The sequence below is a fragment of the Cherax quadricarinatus genome, chromosome 40, assembly GCF_038502225.1.
Source record: "Cherax quadricarinatus isolate ZL_2023a chromosome 40, ASM3850222v1, whole genome shotgun sequence".
Lineage (NCBI taxonomy): Eukaryota > Metazoa > Arthropoda > Malacostraca > Decapoda > Parastacidae > Cherax > Cherax quadricarinatus.
In genome coordinates, this window is record NC_091331.1 from 27,178,192 (window position 1) to 27,205,510 (window position 27,319).

Below are 27,319 nucleotides of genomic sequence, written 5' to 3' on the forward strand. Positions count from 1 at the left end.
TGTATCAGTCTGTAGTGGAAGGAAGGCGGGGTAGGGGTCGGCCTAGGAAAGGTTGGAGGGAGGGGGTAAAGGAGGTTTTGTGTGCGAGGGGCTTGGACTTCCAGCAGGCATGCGCGAGCGTGTTTGATAGGAGTGAATGGAGACAAATGGTTTTTAATACATGACGTGCTGTTGGAGTGTGAGCAAAGTAACATTTATGAAGGGGTTCAGGGAAACCGGCAGGCCGGACTTGAGTCCTGGAGATGGGAAGTACAGTGCCTGCACTCTGAAGGAGGGGTGTTAATGTTGCAGTTTAAAAACTGTAGTGTAAAGCACCCTTCTGGCAAGACAGTGATGGAGTGAATGATGGTGAAAGTTTTTCTTTTTCGGGCCACCCTGCCTTGGTGGGAATCGGCCAGTGTGATAATAAAAAAATAAAATAAATAAATAATAATAATAATCACAATATTTAAATCAATAGTAATAGTGACAGTAAAAATAGTAATAATAATAGTAATAAGAATAATAAGAATAACCATGATGACATCAATAATAATAATCATAAAAATGTTAATTTCTAAACCTCATCACCAAAAATTTATACATCACATGTGACCAATTTAATCAGGGATGGGGGGTTTACTTTATTACACATGGGGTGAGGATAAATGCCAGAATCGGATTTAGGCAATGAAGCATTGCCTAAAAGTGATACTGAGCTCCAAGGAAGGTCCATGAGATGCTGGGGGTAGGTAAGGATGACATAGTGATCAGGAGCCCCAGAGCCAAAGGATGACAGATTATTATTTTGTGTGGAAGAAAGGTAGGGGGTGAGGGAGGGGGAGAGAGGCAGCTCCGAGGATAAACATAAAGAAACCCTGTACAGGTCTCCCTCAACATTCATGTTTTCAACTTTCATGGGCTTCACACATTTGCGAATTCCCAACCGCCAAATTCCCAGCCACCAAATTCCCAGCCGCTAAATCATATTTAAGTTTCCCGCCACCTGCGAGTCCCTACTACCCTCCCTCCAACCCCCACAACTGGCAGCCAGCCCTCCCACCACTCAGTGTGGTGAGTGTTTTGTTTGTTCATTATTTGCTATTAAACTACAGTATAAATAATGTAAACCCATTCATGACTGCATATTGGAATGGCTATTCGGACAGGTATTAGACTGTGACATCATGTGTTTACTCTTGAACACTGCAAAGAATTAAACATTTCTGCTACAGCTAATAATAACAATAGTAATAATAATAATAATAATAATAATAATAATAATAATAATAATAATAATAATAAATATGATATAATTGAAGAAGGAAATTGTACAAAAATATGAGGGAGTGGTTGACACATCGTCAGTGTGACTTTGTTTATGCTGGAGTGAACATTAGTCTCCCTGCTCTTCCAAACATTTCACAATAATTCATTGTGTTTGGTGCTTGTAGATTGAGTGTGACTAGAGTGGTAGAGGCAGTGATTGAGGCAATGGTATTTAATAACATACATGTCAATAATAATACATGTTATTAATAATAACATGTACTATTATTATTTATAACATGTATGTTATTAAATACCACTGCCTCAACCGCTGAATTATTGTGAAATGTTTGGAAGAGCAGGGAGACTAATGTTCACTCCAGCATAAACAAAGTCACAATGACGATGTGTCAACCACTCCCTCGTATTTTTGTACAATTTCCTTCTTCAATTATATCGTATTTATTATTATTATTATTATTATTATTATTATTATTATTATTATTATTACTATTGTTATTATTAGCAATAGCAGAAATGTTTGATTCTTTGCAGTGTTCAAGAGTAAACACATATGTCACCGTCTAATACCTTTCCTAATAGCCATTCCAATATGCAGTCATGAATGGGTTTACATTATTTATTCTGTAGTTTAATAGCAAATAATGAACAAACAAAACATTCACCACACTGAGTGGTGGGAGGGCTGGCTGCCAGTTGCGGGGTCGGAGGGAGGGTAGTAGGGACTCGCAGTGGTGGAGGCATTGGTGGAGGCAGTGGTGGAGTCTGTGGTATTTAATAACATACATGTTATTAACATACATGTTATTAAATAACATACGTTATTAAAGCATAACATGTATATATTTAGTACAATTTACGACGTTTTCATGTATTTTATGATTATTCATGGTTCAACAAGTTAAGGAAGCAGTATTGTAATATATTTCCCTACAATATATTGGGGCACCAAACATTCAGGGTTTTTCAACATTCGCGAGGCTCTTGATCCCCTAACCCTCGCGAATGTTGAGGGAGACCTGTACATACCTTGAACCATGATTACCTTCATTCTAGGAGGCAATGAAGGTCACTGTGGTAAGCACTCCCATCTTACCTAGCATAGAATACCTGGCACACCAGCACTGACTGAGCTAGCCTCAGCCAATAATAATGAGTGATTGGAAAAACCTGCTGCCACCACCATCTGAGGGCAACCTCCTATAAAACTTCTGTCATTCATGGACATGCAAGGGTGTCCTCTGGGGGCACTGGAGGGATGCCCAAGATGCTCCTCAATAATACAATTCCCATTTCACAACAGCACCACCACTGACAGTCACATCAGAATGGAATGGAGATGATAATGATTTCTTGTCATTCAGTGTAGGTGAATTTACCAAGAAAGAAATTTTCCAAATAATGAGGGTGAATGTAGTGGAGGAGGGGGTATTTAAGATTAGATCTGAGGAAGGGGACAAGAGCTTCTTCATCAAACCAAGGAATCCCCTTGAAGGGATAAAGAGTGGTAGGGGTCCAACCTAATGTTTTATAATACAGCCTCTCCTCACTTAACGACGGAGTTCCGTTCCTAAGACCACATCAGTGCAGTAAACGAATTCATTGCTAAGTGAGGAGCATACTATAACGGTAGTGGGTTTGTGTCAACCATCTTTGATATTGTTTTAATGTCACCTTTGCACCGTTTATAACATTTCTGATATGTATATTTTTAAATGTTTATACAGTAGTGTACTGTACATGTATATTGTAATAAACAGAATAGAGGAAATCAGCTCAAATACATGTATATACACGATTTAGGTATACATACTGTCAGAGAGCCCATCGTAAGTCCAAGGTATCGATAAACGAGTACATCACTAAGTGAGGAGAGGCTGTATAATTACATAATTTTATTTCTACAAGTACATATACAGTGGACCCCCGCCTAACGAGCGCATTGCATAACGTTAATTCCGCCATACGAAGCATTTGAATGCAAAAATTTTGCCTCGCCTCACGATAAAAAACTCACCTAACGTGATTCCTCCCAAACCTGTCCATCCAGCCTGAGCATCTCAGCTGCCCTCCCATCATTGTTTACAAGCCAGGGTGGTCGGTTGCATGCATACATTCGATACATTTTGTATTATTCCATTGTTTATAGTGCTTGTAACTGCTAAATAAGCCACCATGGGCCCAAAGAAAGCTTCTAGTGCCAACCCTGTGGTAAAAAGGGTGAGAAATATGTACTATCGTACCACAGTCAGCTGCTGCTGCACCATCAGCTGTTACGGCACCACGGTCAGCTGTTGCTGCACCATGGTCAGATGTTGCTGCACCACTGTCAGCTGTTGCTGCACCACCGTCAGCTATTGCTGCACCACGGTCAGCTGTTGCTGCACCAATCAGCTGTTGCGGCACCACGGTCAGCTGTTGCTGCACCATGGTCAGATGTTGCTGCACCACCGTCAGCTGTTGCTGCACCACTGTCAGCTGTTGCTGCACCACGGTCAGCTGTTGCTGCACCACAGTCAGCTGCTGCTGCACCACAGTCAGCTGCTGCTGCACCACGGTCAGCTGTTGCTGAACCATGGTCAGCTGCTGCTGCACCATGGTCAGCTGCTGCTGCACCACAGTCAGCTGCTGCTGCACCACCGTCAGCTGCTGCTGCACCACCATCAGCTGTTGCTGCTCCACGGTCAGCTGCTGCTGCACCACAGTCAGCTGTTGCTGAACTGCAGTCAGCTGCTGCTGCACCACAGTCAGCTGCTGCTGCACCACCATCAGCTGTTTCTGACCAACATGACTCATCCTGAACCTGTCTGTCCAGCCTGAATGCCTCAGCTGCCCTGCCATGATTGTTTACAAGCCAGGGTGGCCGGTTGCATGAATACATTCGATACATTTTGTATTATTCCATTGTTTTTAGTGCTTGTAACTGCTAAATAAGCCACCATGGCCCCAAAGAAAGCTTCTAGTGCCAACCCTGTGGTAAAAAGGGTGAGAAATACTATTGAAATACTACTATCGTACCACGGTCAGCTGCTGCTGCACCACAGTCAGCTGTTGCTGGACCAGTCAGCTGTTGCTGCACCACAGTCAGCTGCTGCTGCACCACCATCAGCTGCTGCTGCACCAAAGTCAGCTATTGCTGAACCACGGTCAGTTGCTGCTGCACCATGGTCAGCTGCTGCTGCACCAAAGTCAGCTGTTGCTGAACCACGGTCAGCTGCTGCTACACCACGGTCAGCTGTTGCTGCACCACAGTCAGCTGCTGCTGCACTACAGTCAGCTGTTGCTGCTGCTGCACCACCATCAGCTGTACTACTCAAAGATGTGGAGAGTGTGTTGTTGGTGTGGCTTTACGGGAAACAATTACCGAGAAACAATTAACCCCAGATGGTTAGCCACCCAGGATAACCCAAGAAAGCCAGTGCATCATTGAGGGCTGTCTAACTTATTTCCATTGGGGTCCTTAATCTTGTCCTCCAGGATGTGACCCACAACAGTCAACTAACACCCAGGTGAACAGGAAAAAATGCCTGGAACTAGTGCTCATATTGGTGAATTTAAGGCCAGCAAAGGTTGGTTTGAGAGATTTAAGAATTGTAGTGGCATGCACAGTGCGATAAGGCATGGTGAAGCTGAAAAATTCCAACCTCAACAAGTGTTCAATTGTGAGAAAACAGGCCTCTTCTGGAAGAAAATGCCAAACAGGACCTACATTACTCAGGAGGAAAAGGCACTCCCAGGACACAAGCCTGTGAAAGACAGGCTAACTGCAGCAGCGAGGAGACGGTTGGAGGCAGCGGAGATGTCCTGTTTAAGGGCAATGTGTGGTGTAAATATTATGCAGAAAATTCGGAGTGTGGAAATTAGGAGAAGGTGTGGAGTTAATAAAAGTATTAGTCAGAGGGCAGAAGAGGGGTTGTTGAGGTGGTTTGGTCATTTAGAGAGAATGGATCACAGTAGAATGACATGGAAAGCATATAAATCTATAGGGGAAGGCAGGCGGGGTAGGGGTCGTCCTCGAAAGGGTTGGAGAGAGGGGGTAAAGGAGGTTTTGTGGGTAAGGGGCTTGGACTTCCAGCAAGCGTGCGTGAGCGTGTTAGATAGGAGTGAATGGAGACGAATGGTACTTGGGACCTGACGATCTGTTGGAGTGTGAGCAGGGTAATATTTAGTGAAGGGATTCAGGGAAACCGGTTATTTTCATATAGTCGGACTTGAGTCCTGGAAATGGGAAGTACAATGCCTGCACTTTAAAGGAGGGGTTTGGGATATTGGCAGTTTGGAGGGATATGTTGTGTATCTTTATATGTTTATGCTTCTAGACTGTTGTATTCTGAGCACCTCTGCAAAAACAGTGATAATGTGCGAGTGTGGTGAAAGTGTTGAATGATGATGAAAGTATTTTCTTTTTGGGGATTTTCTTTCTTTTTTGGGTCACCCTGCCTCGGTGGGAGACGGCCGACTTGTTGAAAAAAAAAAAAAAAAAAAAAAAAAAAAAAGTTAGTGGGGATTGCAAAGTGAAGCCTTTACTCATGTATCACTCTGAAAATCCCCGAGTGTTCAAGAAAAACAGTGTCTCATCACTCATCAATACTCTTCAATAAAGGTAAGCATCATTTTAACACTTATTTATGTAGTTATTGTGCATATCTCATTGTTTTCTTTGTAGGGAAATGTATATTTCATGAAAAAAAAAAAATTTTTAATACTTTTGGCTGTCTGCAACGGATTAATTGGATTTCCATTATTTCTTATGGGGAAAATTAATTCGGCTAACGATAATTTCGGCTAACGATGAGCTCTCAGGAATGGATTAATATCGTTAAGCAAGGGTCCACTGTACAAGGTATACAGGCCTAGTTGACATCAGTGACATGCTATTATGCTGAAATAGATTGTATTCTGATAATGGAACAACGCTGAAATGAGAACAGAAATTCAATCTTCAAATCAGTGATATCTTTACATTATTTTTTATATGAAGTAACTTCAAAGCCAAGTTTAAATTTTATTAAACCAAAGTGTACATGTTAACATTAAAAAAATTTACAACTGTTTTACTCTGCTAGGTATGTAAATGAATAACTACTGTACTGCAGTCAATCTGAAAATGTATTCAGCCTTTAAATATTCATATAAAAACCTAGCACAATATCAATATGGTTTCTTAGAAGATTTTTTTAATACAGCCTCTCCTTACTTAATGACGGAGTTCTGTTCCTAAGACCACGTAGGTAAACGAATTCGTTGCTAAGCAAGGTGCATACTAAAATGGTAGTAGGTTTGTGTCAGCCATCTTCGATATTGTTTTAATGTCACCTTTGCACCATTTATAACATTTTTAGTAAATTTTTAAATATTTATACAGGAGTGTACTGTATGTTATAATAACAGAACAGAGGAAATCAGCTCTAATATACATTATTTAGGTATGCATGCTGGTCAGTGCCCGTCGTAAGTCTGAGTCGTTGGTAAACGAGTACGTCACTAAGTGAGGAGAGGCTGTATAGTACATATAAAGCACGATCATGGAAGAACTTCAACTCTCCTTCAGTTTTTTCCTAAATTCAAATTCAAGAATAGACTGGAATTCTTCCCTATTTTCATCACTAACAGTTTCTGCTAGATTAGGAGGGAAGCACAAAGTACCATTTCGTACTGCAGCCAAGACAGATTGACGGCTCACATTTACATCACACGACAAAGATGATAATTCATTGGATCCCATATTGCCTTTTGAGTGTGCTGCTCTTATTGCTTGGCTGACAAGTGACCGCAGATATATATCTGCTTGATGGGCAACACTGTGGGAACATTTTAAACGTGCTTCTGCTTTCTCTAGCTCATGGTCATCCAACTGAGGTACTGGTGATGTAAAGCACTGGTAGATTAAGTCCCATACACCTTGTGATTTATCAAGATTGTTAGCTTGAAGAATATATGTATTAGATTCCCAGCTGTTTTCACTTGGCAGAGGAGGTTGTAATTTTGCTGCCATGGCTTCAATTACCATAGAAGGAACACGTTCTTGTCTATGCATATTTTGCTGAATAGCTGTATCTGTGGTGCATTCTATATACAGCTGACAAAATCCAATTGTATGCTTCCTTGCTAACTGAAAATATTCATATCTCATACTCCTATAATAAAAATTATCATCCAGTAAAACTACATACAATGCCTCTTTATCTACAACCTTATTTGATATATTAAAGAAATTAAGAACCATATCATTTTGACACTCCATTTTCAAGCACTGGATGAGCTGATCAACAGATGAATATACATTACGTCTTGCAGATTTCCAGTTGTCATCATCAGTTTGATTTTCCTCACCACACTGTTTCAGTTTAAAAAACTTCTCTTGGAGAGATAATGGAATTAGATTATCATAGCACACATGAATACTCTGAACTGTGTGTCCTTCCCATTTATGCATTAAATGAAATGAAAGTTTTTTACAAAGTGTTGACTTGCCAACACCTGGTAAGCCTACCAGCACAACAAGTACCACATTTGTTTCCATTACTGAGTGTTCTAAAGTGCAAACAAGTTAGTAATTTCTAAGTTTTTCTAAGCTTTTCATTTTTCAATTGAAGAGTCTTTTGATTCATGTTTATGTGTAGCCATTACTTCAAGTGTGTCTTGGACAGTCCTCCATGCTGCCTGTGTTGTGGCTTAATCTTCTTTACAACTGTTCTCACTGCTAGGAGTACAGTTCCAACTACCATGATCGTCCACTGAGAATACCTGGCCTCTTTTTACCATTTCACTCCTTGCAGCTAAGATATCCTCAATGTTTTTCTCTCCATCAAGGTCTGAAAACCAGCCAAGATTATCTGCCACAAGATGGTGTTTTGCACACCCCTCACAGGTAATTGACTACACCTTTTTTGTAAGCCAGTTGGGAAACTGTCTTACACTGTTTTGTGTTCCGTACTTTACATGTATGTGTCAACTGAAACATGGGTGCAGTTTTCCCTAATTGCTCATTATTTCCTTCATGCTTACCAGAACTTTGGCTACAAAAATTAGCTACATTACAGTGAAAAATGCTGATTTATGTTGGTGTCCTTCATTAGAAGCTAAACTTTCTTGCAGACCAAGTCCTTAGTATAGCTGTTAAAGCTGATCTACCAATGTTACATCCAAAAAATCTTGTTGCTACTTTTGCAATGTGTGTCATAATTAAAGAATACACAGTGATCAATAGTCATTAGTAATAAAATATATTCAAAGATTACATTTAAACTGGTTGATTTACTGATCTATTTGTTGCCACTCTTGAGCAAGGTTCCGCTGAGCTTCAGTCTGCTTATTCATCTCATAATGCGTTGCTGCATATAAATGGGCTGAACTTGTGCATAAACTGGCATAATCTTGTGGTTCACACTTATGTGCTTCACAACACAACAAATCACACAGGCTGTCTGAAAAAGGTAAGTAAGTAATTAAAAAAATTAAAAAAGGTAAGTATGTAATTAAAAAATATATTAGAACAGGAATATACAAATAGGGAGGAATAGGGAGTAAGGAATTTATTTATTTTTTTTTTTTTTTATTATCACACCGGCCGATTCCCACCAAGGCAGGGTGGCCCGAAAAAGAAAAACTTTCACCATCATTCACTCCATCACTGTCTTGCCAGAAGGGTGCTTTACACTACAGTTTTTAAACTGCAACATTAACACCCCTCCTTCAGAGTGCAGGCACTGTACTTCCCATCTCCAGGACTCAAGTCCGGCCTGCCGGTTTCCCTGAATCCCTTCATAAATGTTACTTTGCTCACACTCCAACAGCACGTCAAGTATTAAAAACCATTTGTCTCCATTCACTCCTATCAAACACGCTCACGCATGCCTGCTGGAAGTCCAAGCCCCTCGCACACAAAACCTCCTTTACCCCCTCCCTCCAACCCTTCCTAGGCCGACCCCTACCCCGCCTTCCTTCCACTACAGACTGATACACTCTTGAAGTCATTCTGTTTCGCTCCATTCTCTCTACATGTCCGAACCACCTCAACAACCCTTCCTCAGCCCTCTGGACAACAGTTTTGGTAATCCCGCACCTCCTCCTAACTTCCAAACTACGAATTCTCTGCATTATATTCACACCACACATTGCCCTCAGACATGACATCTCCACTGCCTCCAGCCTTCTCCTCGCTGCAACATTCATCACCCACGCTTCACACCCATATAAGAGCGTTGGTAAAACTATACTCTCATACATTCCTCTCTTTGCCTCCAAGGACAAAGTTCTTTGTTTCCACAGACTCCTAAGTGCACCACTCACTCTTTTTCCCTCATCAATTCTATGATTCACCTCATCTTTCATAGACCCATCCGCTGACACGTCCACTCCCAAATATCTGAATACGTTCACATCCTCCATACTCTCTCCCTCCAATCTGATATTCAATCTTTCATCACCTAATCTTTTTGTTATCCTCATAACCTTACTCTTTCCTGTATTCACCTTTAATTTTCTTCTTTTGCACACCCTACCAAATTCATCCACCAATCTCTGCAACTTCTCTTCAGAATCTCCCAAGAGCACAGTGTCATCAGCAAAGAGCAGCTGTGACAACTCCCACTTTGTGTGTAATAAAATATTTATTTTTAAACATTACATTACTACATTCAGTTACTTAGGCAGGATTAAAACTGGTCAAGAAAATGTGCATCAGGTAAGATTTTAGACAATATTTGAAGCAGAATTAAGGATAAAAAAAAAACTTTTGACATTACTAAAAGCAGCATTTCTGCATTATAAGCCCTGGGAAGGTCCACCTGTAATATGTTATAGCCTGTTTACAGAGTACCAACACTACATTTTTCTCAACTCCAGGAATAATGTTTATATAACTCAGGGTGTCCCTTTCAGCTTAAATACATATACAGCCTCTCCTCCCTTAATGATAGGGTTCCATTCCTAAGAGTAGGTTGGTAAGTGAACTGGTCATTGAGCAAGGAGCATACTATAGTGGTAGTGGGTTTGTGTCAACCATCTTCAGACATTTTTTAATGTCACCTTTGCACCATTTATAACATTTGTGGTATATTTTTAAATGTTTATATAATGTGTACTGTATAATGTAATAAACAGAGTAGAGGAAACCAGCTCTAATATACATTATTTAGGTTTGCATACTGGTTGGAGAACTGGTCGTAAGTCCTGACTTTACTGGGTTATATTGGGCGGCTAACCCTCTGGGTTAAAAATTTGAACAAAATCTTAAGGCCCAAAAATCTAGAGCTCTCTGCCAGAAGATTCCAAATACAGTGGACCCCCAAGTTTCATGAGCCCCGCCCTTCATGAATTTCGACTTTCGGCAACTTATATTGTCAAAATATAGCCTCGTGTTTTATGATTTGCCTCAAAATTCGGCGGTCAAATGGAATGCATTCAAGTGACCTCCCAGCAGCTGCACGCACACTAAGGCTTCCACACACACCATTCAGAGTCAGTGTGGCATTGTTTCTTGGTGAGTGACCATCACCCCACCCATTCACACAATAAATTTCAGAATAATCCATTGTTTTTTGTGCTTGCAACTGCTATATAAGCCACCATGGGCCAAATGAAAGCTCCTAGTGCCAGCCCTTTGGTAAAGAAGGCAAGAAACGTGATATAATTCAAGAAAGAACACACTAGCCAAGGGGGTACTTCCCCACACACACCAGCCAGGGTACTTCCCCACACACACCAGTCAGGGTACTTCCCCACACAAACCAGCTAGGTACTTCCCCACACAAACCAGCCAGGGTACTTCCCCCACACACACCAGCAAGGGTACTTCCCCACACAAACCAGCCAGGGTACTTCCCCACACACACCAGCCAGGGCACTTCCCTACACACCAGCCAGGGTACTTCCTCACACACACGATTTGATTTGGCACTTGCGCATGAGTGAATAGAATTATTTTTTTTTTTTATTATCACACCGGCCGATTCCCACCAAGGCAGGGTGGCCCGAAAAAGAAAAACTTTCACCATCATTCACTCCATCACTGTCTTGCCAGAAGGGTGCTTTACACTACAGTTTTTAAACTGCAACATTAACACCCCTCCTTCAGAGTGCAGGCACTGTACTTCCCATCTCCAGGACTCAAGTCCGGCCTGCCGGTTTCCCTGAATCCCTTCATAAATGTTACTTTGCTCACACTCCAACAGCACGTCAAGTATTAAAAACCATTTGTCTCCATTCACTCCTATCAAACACGCTCACGCATGCCTGCTGGAAGTCCAAGCCCCTCGCACACAAAACCTCCTTTACCCCCTCCCTCCAACCCTTCCTAGGCCGACCCCTACCCAGCCTTCCTTCCACTACAGACTGATACACTCTTGAAGTCATTCTGTTTCGCTCCATTCTCTCTACATGTCCGAACCACCTCAACAACCCTTCCTCAGCCCTCTGGACAACAGTTTTGGTAATCCCACACCTCCTCCTAACTTCCAAACTACGAATTCTCTGCATTATATTCACACCACACATTGCCCTCAGACATGACATCTCCACTGCCTCCAGCCTTCTCCTCGCTGCAACATTCATCACCCACGCTTCACACCCATATAAGAGCGTTGGTAAAACTATACTCTCATACATTCCCCTCTTTGCCTCCAAGGACAAAGTTCTTTGTCTCCACAGACTCCTAAGTGCACCACTCACTCTTTTTCCCTCATCAATTCTATGATTCACCTCATCTTTCATAGACCCATCCGCTGACACGTCCACTCCCAAATATCTGAATACGTTCACCTCCTCCATACTCTCTCCCTCCAATCTGATATTCAATCTTTCATCACCTAATCCTTTTGTTATCCTCATAACCTTACTCTTTCCTGTATTCACCTTTAATTTTCTTCTTTTGCACACCCTACCAAATTCATCCACCAATCTCTGCAACTTCTCTTCAGAATCTCCCAAGAGCACAGTGTCATCAGCAAAGAGCAGCTGTGACAACTCCCACTTTGTGTGTGATTCTTTATCTTTTAACTCCACGCCTCTTGCCAAGACCCCCGCATTTACTTCTCTTACAACCCCATCTATAAATATATTAAACAACCACGGTGACATCACACATCCTTGTCTAAGGCCTACTTTTACTGGGAAAAAATTTCCCTCTTTCCTACATACTCTAACTTGAGCCTCACTATCCTCGTAAAAACTCTTCACTGCTTTCAGTAACCTACCTCCTACACCATACACTTGCAACATCTGCCACATTGCCCCCCTATCCACCCTGTCATATGCCTTTTCCAAATCCATAAATGCCACAAAGACCTCTTTAGCCTTATCTAAATACTGTTCACTTATATGTTTCACTGTAAACACCTGGTCCACACACCCCCTACCTTTCCTAAAGCCTCCTTGTTCATCTGCTATCCTATTCTCCGTCTTACTCTTAATTCTTTCAATTATAACTCTACCATACACTTTACCAGGTACACTCAACAGACTTATCCCCCTATAATTTTTGCACTCTCTTTTATCCCCTTTGCCTTTATACAAAGGAACTATGCATGCTCTCTGCCAATCCCTAGGTACCTTACCCTCTTCCATACATTTATTAAATAATTGCACCAACCACTCCAAAACTATATCCCCACCTGCTTTTAACATTTCTATCTTTATCCCATCAATCCCGGCTGCCTTACCCCCTTTCATTTTACCTACTGCCTCACGAACTTCCCCCACACTCACAACTGGCTCTTCCTCACTCCTACAAGATGTTATTCCTCCTTGCCCTATACACGAAATCACAGCTTCCCTATCTTCATCAACATTTAACAATTCCTCAAAATATTCCCTCCATCTTCCCAATACCTCTAACTCTCCATTTAATAACTCTCCTCTCCTATTTTTAACTGACAAATCCATTTGTTCTCTAGGCTTTCTTAACTTGTTAATCTCACTCCAAAACTTTTTCTTATTTTCAACAAAATTTGTTGATAACATCTCACCCACTCTCTCATTTGCTCTCTTTTTACATTGCTTCACCACTCTCTTAACTTCTCTCTTTTTCTCCATATACTCTTCCCTCCTTGCATCACTTCTACTTTGTAAAAACTTCTCATATGCTAACTTTTTCTCCCTTACTACTCTCTTTACATCATCATTCCACCAATCGCTCCTCTTCCCTCCTGCACCCACTTTCCTGTAACCACAAACTTCTGCTGAACACTCTAACACTACATTTTTAAACCTACCCCATACCTCTTCGACCCCAGTGCCTATGCTCTCATTAGCCCATCTATCCTCCAATAGCTGTTTATATCTTACCCTAACTGCCTCCTCTTTTAGTTTATAAACCTTCACCTCTCTCTTCCCTGATGCTTCTATTCTCCTTGTATCCCATCTACCTTTTACTCTCAGTGTTGCTACAACTAGAAAGTGATCTGATATATCTGTGGCCCCTCTATAAACATGTACATCCTGAAGTCTACTCAACAGTCTTTTATCTACCAATACATAATCCAACAAACTACTGTCATTTCGCCCTACATCATATCGTGTATACTTATTTATCCTCTTTTTCTTAAAATATGTATTACCTATAACTAAACCCCTTTCTATACAAAGTTCAATCAAAGGGCTCCCATTATCATTTACACCTGGCACCCCAGACTTACCTACCACACCCTCTCTAAAAGTTTCTCCTACTTTAGCATTCAAGTCCCCTACCACAATTACTCTCTCACTTGGTTCAAAGGCTCCTATACATTCACTTAACATCTCCCAAAATCTCTCTCTCTCCTCTGCATTCCTCTCTTCTCCAGGTGCATACACGCTTATTATGACCCACTTCTCGCATCCAACCTTTACTTTAATCCACATAATTCTTGAATTTACACATTCATATTCTCTTTTCTCCTTCCATAACTGATCATTTAACATTACTGCTACCCCTTCCTTTGCTCTAACTCTCTCAGATACTCCAGATTTAATCCCATTTGTTTCCCCCCACTGAAACTCTCCTACCCCCTTCAGCTTTGTTTCGCTTAGGGCCAGGACATCCAACTTCTTTTCATTCATAACATCAGCAATCATCTGTTTCTTGTCATCCGCACTACATCCACGCACATTTAAGCAACCCAGTTTTATAAAGTTTTTCTTCTTCTCTTTTTTAGTAATTGTATACAGGAGAAGGGGTTACTAGCCCATTGCTCCCGGCATTTTAGTCGCCTCATACGACACGCATGGCTTACGGAGGAAAGATTCTTTTCCACTTCCCCATGGACAATAGAAGAAATAAAAAAGAACAAGAGCTATTTAGAAAAAGGAGAAAAACCTAGATGTATGTATATATATATATATGCATGTGCGTGTCTGTGAAGTGTGACCAAAGTGTAAGTAGGAGTAGCAAGATATCCCTGTTATCTTAGCGTGTTTATGAGACAGAAAAAGAAACCAGCAATCCTACCATCATGCAAAACAGTTACAGGTTTTTGTTTCACAGTCATCTGGCAGGACGGTAGTACTTCCCTGGGTGGTTGCTGTCTACCAACCTACTACCTTATTGCTTGAGAAGCATTGCAAATTGGGTTGGGCAAATACTCTGTTAGTGGGATGGTTTGTGAAGGACCTGCCTAGTATGGGCCAACAGGCCTGCTGCAGTGTTCCTGCTTTCTTATGTTCTTATGTACACAAGCCAGGGTACTTCCCCACACACACCAGCCAGGGCACTTCCCCACACAGCAGCCAGGGTATTTCCCCACACACCAGACAGGGTACTTCACCACACCAGCCAGGGTACTTCTCCACAAACCAGCCAGGGTACTTCCCCACACACACGATTTGATTTGAGTGGGACTTGCGCATTAGTGAAAAGAATTATCAAAGCTTATTGCTTGGGGAGCATTGAAAATTGGGTTGGGTAAATATTCTTTTAGTGGGATGGTTTGTGAAGGACCTGCCTAGTATGGGCCAACAGGCCTGCTGAAGTGTTCCTGCTTTCTTATGTTCTTATGTACACCAGCTGAAGAAATTGCTTCAGGGAAGGAGGAAGAGAGAGGGAAGAAGGTGGCTTCTTCAAAGATAAAGAACATTTGTGTGAAGTGAAGTGAAGTGAAGTGCAAACATTTGTGGAGAAACATCACCCTAATCTTCTCCCCTCCTCCAGTCTTCCATACACGAACAAGAATCTTCAATAAAGGTAAGTGCAATGTTATTATTGTTTTATACTTGATTTCTCATTCTTTTCTGTATGTAAATCTATATTTAATCAATAAAAAAAATAATTTTTGTTAATACTTTTGGGTGTCTGGAATGGATTAATTGGATTTACATTATTTCTTATGGGGAAAATGGTTTTGAAATTCGTGAATTTTGACTTTTGGCAGACTCTCTGCATTGGATTAATCATGAAATTCGGGGTCCACTGTACTCCTACTCTGCCAATTATGTACAGTAGGGCCCCACTTACACGGTAGGTTAAGTTCCAGGCTACCGCCACAAAGCAGACATCACCGGAAAGCAGAATGCCATTTTTTCCATTAATAAATGCATATAAATGCCAGATAACAAGTTTACACTAGCATATATTAAGTCAACAATAGAACTAGGCATTAAAAACGATAAAAAGTAAAATACACACACAGTACACTCATTATTTACCTCAAAATATTTGTAGTCTTAATGTAGGGCAAAAGGTGAGTAGTACATGCATTTACTGTCAGAAGTCAGGTGTGGATAGGTATGGTAGCAATCCTGCCCACCCCACCCACACATAATATACTACATCGCTTAACCCTTTCAGGGTCGCCAGGTCCTCTCTGAGACTTGTTCTCAGAGTCGCCAAAATTTCGAAAAAAAAAATTATTTTTTCTTATGAAAAGATAGGGAATCTTTTCCCAATCATAATGACACCAAAAGTATGAAATTTGATGGAAAACTTACGGAATTATGCTCTCGCGAAGTTAGCGATCTCAACGATGTTTACTCATCGGCGATTTTGCCCACTTTGTGCCCTGTTTTTGGCCAATTCCAGTGTACTAGTTGACAAATATCATAACTATTTCGCTAGAACTCCATTTTTTCTATCGAATGAGTACAAGAAACCACCCATTTACCAACTGCAACTATAAAATACAGTGGTCAGAATTTAGCAATTCTGCCAATTTCACACAAATTTCAAAAGATGCCAATTTCCAAATAGGGTCCAGAATAAACAAGAAAGACATTCCTGGCACTAAAATAACATTTCCTCTGTTCATTAGTCATGTCCCCAGGCCCCTCTTACATTTCTTTTGCTTTCCACTATGAATTTTTATTCTCACAAAAAATAGAAGATTTACTGTTATGCAGACTACTGCATTAGTGTAGAAATGGTATAAATAATATCAGCACACTTGTGAAAGAATATTAGACTCACCAGTTGACGTGTATTGCACGCATACCATGATTTGATCTTTGGCAAAAATCAAAGATTTCTGCTGCTTTGAGCTCAATTTCAAGGTATTTTTCATTGTAAAACCAATCAAAATCATCTCAATTTCTGTAACATGTCTTCCATTCTATAAAATGAAACCAGGAAAACTAGAATACCATCATAAATACCATACGAAAATACACCGTAAAGTCGCTGTTTTAAACCAAAAACACTGTCAAAGCTTTTTTTCTCTCATTACGCACTGTGTGCTGCAGGATTTTTTTTATACTGCACACACTGACCACATAGACCCATTCTTTCATATGTAGGCCTACCAGCTTTCTCTCCCTAGATTTGAGGGCGCTAGAATTTATGCGTACTAGTACGTCAAAAACCCTGGGGCAGAAGCCGCACTAGTACGGTCGAAACCCTGAAAGGGTTAAAGTGCCCTAGAGTGATATAATGCATATATGTACAGTACACTTATTGCTTACGTTAAAATATTTGTAGTCTTAACCCTTCGAGGGTCGACAGGCCCTCTCCAAGACTCGTTCTCAGGGTCGGCCAAATTTAAAAAAAAAAAATATTTTTTCATATAAAAATATAGAGAATCTTTTGCTGATCACCAAAAGTATGAAATTTGATGGAAAACTTACGGAATTACGCTCTCGCGAAATTAGCGGTCTCGACGATGTTTATGTATCAGCGATTTTGCCCACTTTGAGCCCTATTTTCGGTCAATTCCAGTGTACTAGTCAACAAAAATCATAACTATTTCTCTAGAACTCTATTTTTTCTCTATTAAATGAGTACAAGAAACCACCAATTTACCAATTTCAACTATCCAATACAGTGGTCAGAATTTAGCAATTTTGCCAATTTCACACAAATTTCAAAAGATGCCAATTTCCAAATAGGGTCTAGAATAAACAAGAAAGACATTCCTGGCACTAAAATAACATTTCCTCTGTTCGTTAGTCACATCCCCAGGCCCCTCTTATATTTCTTTGGCTTTCCACTTTCAATTTTTATTCTTACAAATAGAAGATTTACTGTTATGCAGACTGCTGCATTAGTGTAGAAATGGTATAAATAATATCAGCGCATTTGTGAAAGAATATTAGACTCACCAGTTGATGTGTATTGGACGCTTGGCATGATTTGTTTACTTTTGAACTTTGGTAAAAATCGAACATTCCTGCCACTTTGAGCTCAATTTCAAGGTACTTTTCATTGTAAAACCAGTCAAAATCATCTCAATTTCTGTAACATGTCTTCCATTCTATAAAATGAGACCAAGAAAACTAGAATACAACAATAAATACCATACGAAAATACAATGCAAAGTCGCTGTTTTCTTCCAAAAACACGGCCAAAGGTTTTTTTTCTCATTATGCACTGTGTGCTGCAGGATTTTTTTTATACTGCGCACACTGACCACATAGACCCATTCTTTCATATGTATGCCTACCAGCTTTCTCCCAATAGATTTGAGGGCGCTAGAATTTAGGCGTACTAGTACGTCAAAAAACCTGGGTCGTAAGCCATACTAGTACGGCCGAAACCCTCAAAGGGTTAATGGTCTTAATGTAGGGTGAGAGGTGAAAAGTATTTATTTGCAGAAAATCGTGTGGGAGGTATGGTAGCCCGCCTGGCTACCCCACCTACTCCGACACTAACAGTGCCCTAGAGCAATAAAATGCATATACAGTACACTCATTACTTACCTTAAAGTATTCATAGTCTTAATGTAGGGTGAGAGGTGAGTAAGAGAGATAAAAACAAATAAACGAGAGAGAGAGAGAGAGAGAGAGAACAAATAAGATGACAGAGCCACAAACTACTATGTAAACAAACCGTCTGGTTATGGTTGATACACGTTCATACAAACACCTTGCATTGTGTACAAGTTGTCTCCACAGTGGTATAGTAGAATAAATAAAGACCAACACTTCCATTCTCATGCAACATTTTTAGAAGGAATGATGCTCTAACAAGTTATTATTATTATTATTACAAATTATTATTATTATTACAAGTTATTATGATTATAATCATAATAAAAAGAAGTGCTAAGCTCACAAGAATCATGAATAGCTATAGACAGAGTGAAAGCATATGAAAGGAATATTTTTCTACAGTTTCATAACTGGTGTTTGACTAGAGAAAACAAAATTCTTCTGACACTCCTACAAACCACTTCATAAACAAATCTCATATTTATGTCAATTTTTATACTGTGGGTGTATATATCATGTTTATGTTTCGTAGTGTGTTTATTATATAATTTTGAAAAAAATATCATAGATGGATTAATGGAAACGTCTATACAGTGGACTCTCAGTTATCGACCGTAATCCGTTCCAGAAGGTCGGCCTAAAAGCGAAATGGCCAATAACCGAAATAATATTTCCCATAAGAATTAATGTAAATCCAATTAATCAATTTCAGACACCCAAAAATATTAACAAAAAATACATTTTTTAAAGATTAACTAGTATAGTTTTACATACAGAAAACAATGAGAACTAAATAAAATGACCAATGAAATGGATAAATGAACATTTAACCCTTTCAGGGTTGAGGCCCTCTCCTAAACTTGTTCTCAGGGTCGAAAATTTTTCGGAAAAAAAAAATTATTTTTTTCTTATGAAATGATAGAGAATCTTTTCCCAATCATTATGACATCAAAAGTATGAAATTTTATGGAAAACTTACGGAATTACGCTCTCGTGAAGTTAGCGGTCTCTCCGATGTTTATGCATCGGCGATTTCGCCAACTTTGAGCCCTATGTTCGGCCAATTTCTGTGTACTAGTTGACAAAAATCATATTTATTTTGCTAGAACTCCATTTTTTCTATCGAATGAGTACAAGAAACCACCAATTTACCAATTTCAACTATCCAATAAAGTGGTTAGAAATTGGCAATTTTGCCAATTTCACACAAATTTCATAAGATGCCAATTTCCAAATAAGGTCCAGAATAAACAAGACAGACATTCCTGGCACTAAAATAACAAGTTCTCTGTTCGTTAGTCACGTCCCCAGGCCCCTCTTATATTTCTTTTGCTTTCCACTTTGAATTTTTATTCTTATAAAAACTAGATTTATTGTTATGCAGACTACTGCATTAGTGTAGAAATAGTATAAATAATATCAGCGCACCTGTGAAAGAATATTAGACTCACCAGTTGACGTGTATTAGACGCTTGGCATGATTTGTTTATTTTTGAACTTTGGTAAAAATTGAACATTTCTGCTTCTTTGAGCTCAATTTCAAGGTATTTTTCATTGTGAAACCAATCAAAATCATCTCAATTTTTGTAATATGTCTTCAATTCTATAAAATGAGACCAGGAAAACTAGAATACAACCATAAATACCATACGAAAATACGGTGCAAAATAACTGTTTTAATCCAAAAACACAAAGTTTTTTTTTTCTCATTACCTGGAGACCTGTGTGCTGCAGGATTTTTTTTGTATTGCGCACACTGACCACATAGACCCGCTCTTTCATATGTAGGCCTACCAGCTTTCTCTCATTAGATCTGAAGGCGCTAGAATTTAGGCGTTCTAGTACATCAATAACCCTGGTGCTTAAGCCATACTAGTACGTTGAAAACCCTGAAAGGGTTAAATCACTTTTACCTTTATTGAAAAGTCTTGTTGGTATATGCAAAATGGTGAGGGAGGATTAAATATGACGCAATTATCAACTGTACTACTTAATTATCTATCACAATTCATCTACTATAACACAATAAACAATATTAATAACATAGAAACATGATATATACTCTAGAATGAATAACATATGTCATTATGTATGTGGCGAGCGATGGAGTGTTGTTGTTGTTGGGTTTATAAGGGCCACTGAGAGCATAAGCCGTACATATTAGTGGTAGTGAGCGGCAGCATTCACACAAACAATGTACAGTGGAACCTCACATTTTGAACTTAATCCGTTCCAGGAGCTAGTTCTAAATTCGAAAAGTTTGAAAAGCGAAGCAACATTTCCCATAAGAAATAATGGAAATACAATTAATCCGTTCCAGAAACCCAAAAATATTCACAAAAAAAATACATTTTATAGAGATTAATTATAGTTTTACATACACACAACAAATCTAGTGTACAATAATGTATTAATAAATTTAAAGAAACATACAAAATAACATTTTTACGCACCTTTATGGAAGATTGGTGACGGCATCTGGAAGATAGGGAGGAGGAGAGAGGGAGTTGGGGTTAGTGTTTAGAAGGGGAATCCCCCTCCATAAGGACTTTAGGTATCAAGGGATAGAAACGATGGTTGACTTGTTTTTCCCATACATCCTGGCAAGCTCAACAAGTTTCACACCACTCTCATGCTTCTGTATTATTTCCTTCTTCACATCTATGGTGTTTCTCACTTTCTTTACTGCAGGCGTACCACTAGCAAGATTCTTTGGGCCCATGGTAGCTTATTTCACAGTCCCACAAGCACTAAACACAATGAATTAATCATAAAATGTTTGAATGAGAGTGCAGGTTAGTGTTCACTCAAGCATCAACAAAGCCAGACTGGCTCACAGCGCCTGTGCAGGGACGCAGACAGAGCAGGCTGGCGGACAGGTCCGGTACCCGGCAGTTTGAATATAGGAGCGAGTTCGATAATAGGGACAAAGTTGGTTCGAAAAAAGTGGTCGATTTTCGAAGAGTTCGATAAGCGATACGTTCGAAATTTGAGGTTCCACTGTATGTAATTTATAAATAAGAATTATTTACACTTTAATTTATAAATAAGAAATATTTACACTTACTGTACCTTGGAGGAGATGCTGGCATTGGTTTAGGGTGGTAGAAGATAGAGAGGGGAGCAGTGTTGTCAGTAACCCTATACATGTACCTTTAACAACATTGGAGAAGTTAAGTTTCGTGTCATCTTTTTCTATCGCTTAACTTACTTGCTGTACTGTTCATGCTACATTTTATCGCTGGCTGGCACTATAGCCTTTACTGGCTCCTGCTGCTTTAGTGTCATACATATCGTAGAATCACTGAAGAAGGCATATTCTCCCCTTTCCCTTCCTCTTTCACTCTCATACTTTTCAACAGCTTCTTTCTTAAATTCCATCGTGTTTCTCACTTTCTTTACCAAAGGAACTTTACTAGGAACTTTATTTGGGCCCATGGTTGCTTATTTTGCAGTTGCACTCAATAACCACAAAAAAAATGGATTATAGCAAAATGTTTGGGTGAATGAGCAGAAGCTTCCTCACTCACCCAGAGTCACAGCCAAACTGACTCAAACGGCTAGTGGCAGTGGGTTGACGCGTCCCATACGGCCAATAAGCAAAATAATGGCTGATAACCGGAAACCGAAAAACCGGCCGATAAGCGAGTTGGCCGATAAGCGGAACGGCCAATAGCCAAGGGTCCACTGTATTAATGTAATATACGACATTTGCTGCACCCAAGAGATTATATGTCATCAAGAGTACAGAGACTCTTAGTGAATTTAATGTGTACCTGCATTACAGCACAGTGTATAAGTACAGTAGGGCCCCACTTATACAGCAGGTTAGGTTCCAGGCTATCACCGGAAAGTAGACATCGCCAGAAAGCAGAACGCCATTTTTTCCATTTATAAATGCATATAAATGCCAGACAACAAATTTACACTACCTTATATGAAGTTAGTAATATAACTAGGCATTAAAAAACACACAAAAAAATTAAATACATATACAGTTCATTCATTAAAATATTCATTAAAATATTTGTAGTCTTAATATAGGGCGAGAGGTGAGTAGTACTTATTGGTAGAAAGTCAGGTGTAGGTAGCCTTAAAATATGTGTAGTCTTAATGTAAGATGAGAGGTAAGTAGTATTTATTTGTAGGAAGTTAGTGTAGGTAGCCAGTAGGTGTAGCCTGCCTGAGCTACACCTACTGGCTACCTACACTGCAGCCCAGAGCCATATTATTGCCATCAACATACCTTGTTCACTGAATTTAATTGTTTCTTAACAACTGCCTTTGGATGCCATCGTAAACAAAGGGAGAAGTAATGAATAACTCATGCCGAGAATTGTAAACAAAAGCGGAGTGGGGGAGTGACTAGGCCAAATGCAGATTCATACACGTTTTCTCTGGTGCTGGACCAGAGAAAACGTAATGTTTTCCTTCCGCCCGGCTACCACACAGGTACACAAGTATTATTATCAGAGCACATGTAAAATATGCAATAAATGCCATTCAACAATTTTACACTAACTTATATTAAGTTAGCAATAGAACTAGGCATTAAAAACACAAAAAAAGGCAAGATACACACACAGTACACTTATTACTTACCTTAAAATATTAATATTAAAGTGTGAGAGGTGAGTGGCAGGGTGTTTATTGAATAAAATCAGAAGATGGCACACCATCATCCTCTGATTCTTCAACTTTTATTCGTTGTGGAGACTAGTGTGAAGCTCTTGAAGGAGTGTGTGTTGCTGTTAATGTTGAAGGCTGTTCAAGGCTAGCTGTTGATGCTGAAGGTTGCCACGATACTTTCTTAAAGTAGGAATGCATTGAACTTTGCCTCAGGGATTTTAATTTTCCTTTCCCTTAAAATTTCTTTATAGCATGTAACATAATGGGAAAGGGATGCACTCACTGTTGAGCTTCATTCAAAATTTGGATCAATCTTCTCAAAAACTGTCATTGCTATTTCTATATGGTTGATAGCTTCTTCCAAATCCTGGGTTTTCATTTCTTTAATGGCAACAGGACTATCATCAGGAAGGATCTCCTCTTCATGAAACTTCTCTTTCCTCTACTATCAGAAGAAGATCTTCATCTCTTAGACACTCATCATGAGAAAGAATCAATTCTTCCACATTATCAGGCTCCATTTCCAGTTCTAATTCCCTTGCCATATCCACAACATTTACAGTCACTTCATCCACTGGATTCTCAAAGCCTTCAAAATCGTCAATAAGTTCAGGAATAAGATTCTTCCAAACACCTTTGAGTGTAGTTTCTTTAACTTCATTCCATGCATCTCTAATATTTTTAATACCATCCAAAACTGTGAAACCTTTCCAAAAGGTTTTTAATTTATTTTGTTTAGGTCCAGGCATTTTATCATTGTCTAGGAAATTAACAGCCTTAATGAAAGTTCTTCTTAGGTAATAAGATTTAAAGGCTGCAATTACACCTTGGTCCCTCAGCTGTGTTTGCAGGTATAAAAGCAACATTTATCTCCTTGTACATACCATTTAGAGCTGTAGGGTGGGCAGGGGCATTGTCTAAAACAAGTAAACATTAAAAGGAATTTTCTTTTGCAGCTTTGAAGCCAGGCATTGACTTCTCTTCTTTATATGATTACAGAGTGCAAATAGGCCTACAGAGCGAAAAATCATTGATTCTGATGATGTGATAGATGATTTTGTAGGATTGAAGGCAAGGAAATGTAAGATCACATTCACTGAGATGTTACCTGTACTCAAGGTCAAATCGGAACTAGTGTTTCTCAGATATTGCAATGTTTTTCTTTATTTTTTCAATTTTTTTTTTTGGCATTTTTGAAGATTAATAAATGTAGGATCTGTTGCTTGTACTTAAAGTGGTATCTGAGTTTATGTTTCATCAGTATTACTACGATTATTTATTTTATCATTAATAAAGTTGAGAAGTATTCTTCTGTTCAGTTCATGGCCCTTAAACATTCTCATTGCTAAACATTGGTTACTGGTTATGCAGTACTGATGTAACTGGAATTTACTCCCCCTCCACCCCCCGCCCTTGGATTTAATGGGGGTGTGTTGCAACCCCTGAATGGGTTGCAATGATTAATATGTATATATATAATTATTACCTTTTCATATAATTTTATATTGCTTGTATTTGCGATAATAGCTAAATCGTAAATGTATTGCTTTATATTATTTGACTTAGCTTCCTTTAGTTAGATAGGATGTAACACATATTATGTGAACAGTTCAAGTCTTGATTGTCTAACTACTGTAATTATCGCTCTTTGCTCGTTTCCCTGCCAGCTTCTTGCTGGGCAGCGACCCACGGAGCTATCACGTGATCGAGGGGGGGGTGTCCTCACCTCGCCTGAAGTATTCAGTCTGGTCTAGACTCTCTTGGTGGTTGGACGTATTCTGACAAGAAGAGCCTAAGTCTACCTTATTGGCCCTTGTTGGAAGATCGTCTCTTGTCTCATTATTGTTAGTTCTGGAGACTGTTCACAGAACATTGTATAGACTTAGTGATTTTCGACGTTGTACTGAGGTTGTGTGTCGCATAGACACTCTAAACAACTCAGGTCCTGAGCTGTAGCTTCTGACCTAATTTGTACTGGTATCTGTGTATTATCACAGTCGGTGATTTTCTTATGCTGAACTTCGATTCAGTAGTATGGGAGTTTTGTGACTTTTGTGGAGGATCTGCTGATGGTCCCTACTTAGTGTCACTTTTGCTTGTTATATTGTTATTGGGCTTAGCATTCTTTTTATTGTTCAAGCAGACTGTTCTGACTGGTCAAGAAGTTAGTTTATTGGAGGACTTTGTCAGTCACTTGTTTAAGTCTAGTCGAGTCGTGAGACATAGTGAACTACTTAGAGCACTTACACACATACACACAAACTTACTTGTATATATTTGTAATATCTTATTAAATGTTAATGTACCAGACGGTACTTAAGAATTATAAATGTGATATGTGCTTTCAGCACAATAATACTGTACACGAGAGAAGTGATTAATATTATTTTGATTACTGTGATTAATTTAATTTAATTTGATATACGCCTAGACAACTTAATAAATTTATTAAATTTTAATTTCTCTAGTTAGCAGCCTACCAGTTGTAATCCTGAAGCACTACTGAATCATACTGAATTCTAATGGATAATTGGACAAGGATACTGACTAATTGTTACGAAAACCCAGTAACAGGCTGGATGCTAGAAGGGCAGTCCTTTCTAGTATTCACTGGAGATCTCTAAGCTTTTAGAATCGCGTTTTTTGTAACAGGGTGACACTAAAGATGCCGCCACAAGTGACACCAAAGATTCCGCCCCGGGTGACACCAACCCTAGTGACGCCTCTGGTGGAAATGATGCTCAATTGTCCATGTTTCCCTACACCTGCTGCCCCTGTTCACCTAGCAGTAAGTAGGTATCTGGGTGTAAATCGACCAGTGTAGGTCACATTCTGGGAAACGGCAGTATACTTTAGATAGGACTGGGCTATAAAATGAGCTCAGGCAGGATAACAGCTCTTGGCATCTAAAATTGATGTGTAAAAAAAAAATGGGTTGAGCTATTAGTTCCTGAAATACATTGCATACTAGTGACTTTCTTTTGTGCCAACCAATGTTTTAGTACATGTAAATAACATTATTTTTTACCACATACAGAAATAAAAATTTGCATTTGTATTGTTTGGCACAGACTGACATATGTCTGTAAGGTTGAACCTTATGCAGGTGACATCATGCCTCTGATTCCATAATGTTTTAATTTCAACAGCAAGATGGTGTAGTCTACTGTGTCACAACCTCGTCTTAAGATCAATAAAGAGGACCACTAGTAAGTAAGTAAGTAAATTTATTCAGGTATACACAAATACAGTTACATAGAATTATCATACATAGCAGCATATGTGTAGAGAACCTAGGATAACCCAAAAAAGTCAGACAGAGTGACTTATTTCCATTGGGGTCCTTTTACCTTATTATTATAATATAAAGGTTATAATATTTTCTTATTATTCTACAATGAAGATAACATCTTATTATCATACTAAAAAGACTATCTACTACATGAGGGTCATTAAGACTATCTACAATACGAGGGTCATTACTAGGAATAAGGTAAAATTTACACATATTTTAGCTAAAAAATAGAAAATCATTCCCCTCCCTTTCTGTAGCTTCATTCATCAGACACTTTTTGGCAGTCTTCTTGAACTGGTTCATGCTATGACTGGCTTTGACATGTGCGGGCAGTCTGTTCCATTCCTTTATTGCTGTACAATAAAAGGTGTTTGAAGCCTGGCCACTGACTGTGGGTACTACAAAGTTGTGCTCTCTCCCTCTAGTACTATGATTGCTTTGGTTCCCAACCTTGACAAAATTGACAGCAAGATATTCTGGACATTGTTCGTGAGCAATTTTATAAACATGATTTAGCTTCAGTTGTTTTACTCTGTCTTCAACATTCAGCATATCCAACTGCTGTAATTCATCCTGGCCTACATGTTCTTTTGGTCCCAGCCCCAGGATGAATCTTACGATTTTGTTCTGGGTGATTTGCAGTCTATCTTTCAGTTTTTTTGTCAAGGCAGAGTACCATGAAGAGCAAGCGTAATCCATATGGCATTGTATAAGGGCTAGACATAGGGTCCTGCGAGCCTCAGTAGGTAGACACTGTGCTTGTCTATACAGGAACTTCAGTCTGGCATTCGCTTTCTTTACTACACTGTTCCCTATCAATTCTCCTGACATGCATGGGTCAAAGGGGATTCCCAGTTATTTTACTGATGAAACCAAAGTGATGGACTCCCCATTACACTGAACATTAAAATTATTTACCCTTCTCAGTTTATGTTTCGTTCAAAAGAGAATGGCTTCAGTTTTCCCTAGGTGTAATGATAGTTTGTTGTCTACTAACCAGTTGCTGCAGGACTC

At 39.4% G+C, this 27,319-nt stretch overlaps 1 protein-coding gene across 3 annotated transcripts in view; it reads right to left on the bottom strand.

Moving 5' to 3' along the window:
- Positions 1-1,919: 1,919 nt before the first annotated feature.
- The window catches only part of LOC128687319 (Phosphoseryl tRNA kinase), a 65,134-nt gene continuing 39,734 nt past the window's right edge, over positions 1,920-27,319 (bottom strand). For 2 of the 3 annotated variants that reach the window (XM_053774712.2, XM_053774711.2), the window contains exon 2: positions 6,262-8,696. In XM_053774712.2, coding sequence (XP_053630687.2) covers positions 6,806-7,792 — 987 coding nt within the window. In that variant the 5' untranslated portion in view covers positions 7,793-8,696 and the 3' untranslated portion in view covers positions 6,262-6,805. Of the gene's footprint in view, positions 5,074-6,261; positions 8,697-27,319 lie in introns of those variants that run through there. The other variant, XM_070092802.1, reaches the window with a different exon arrangement.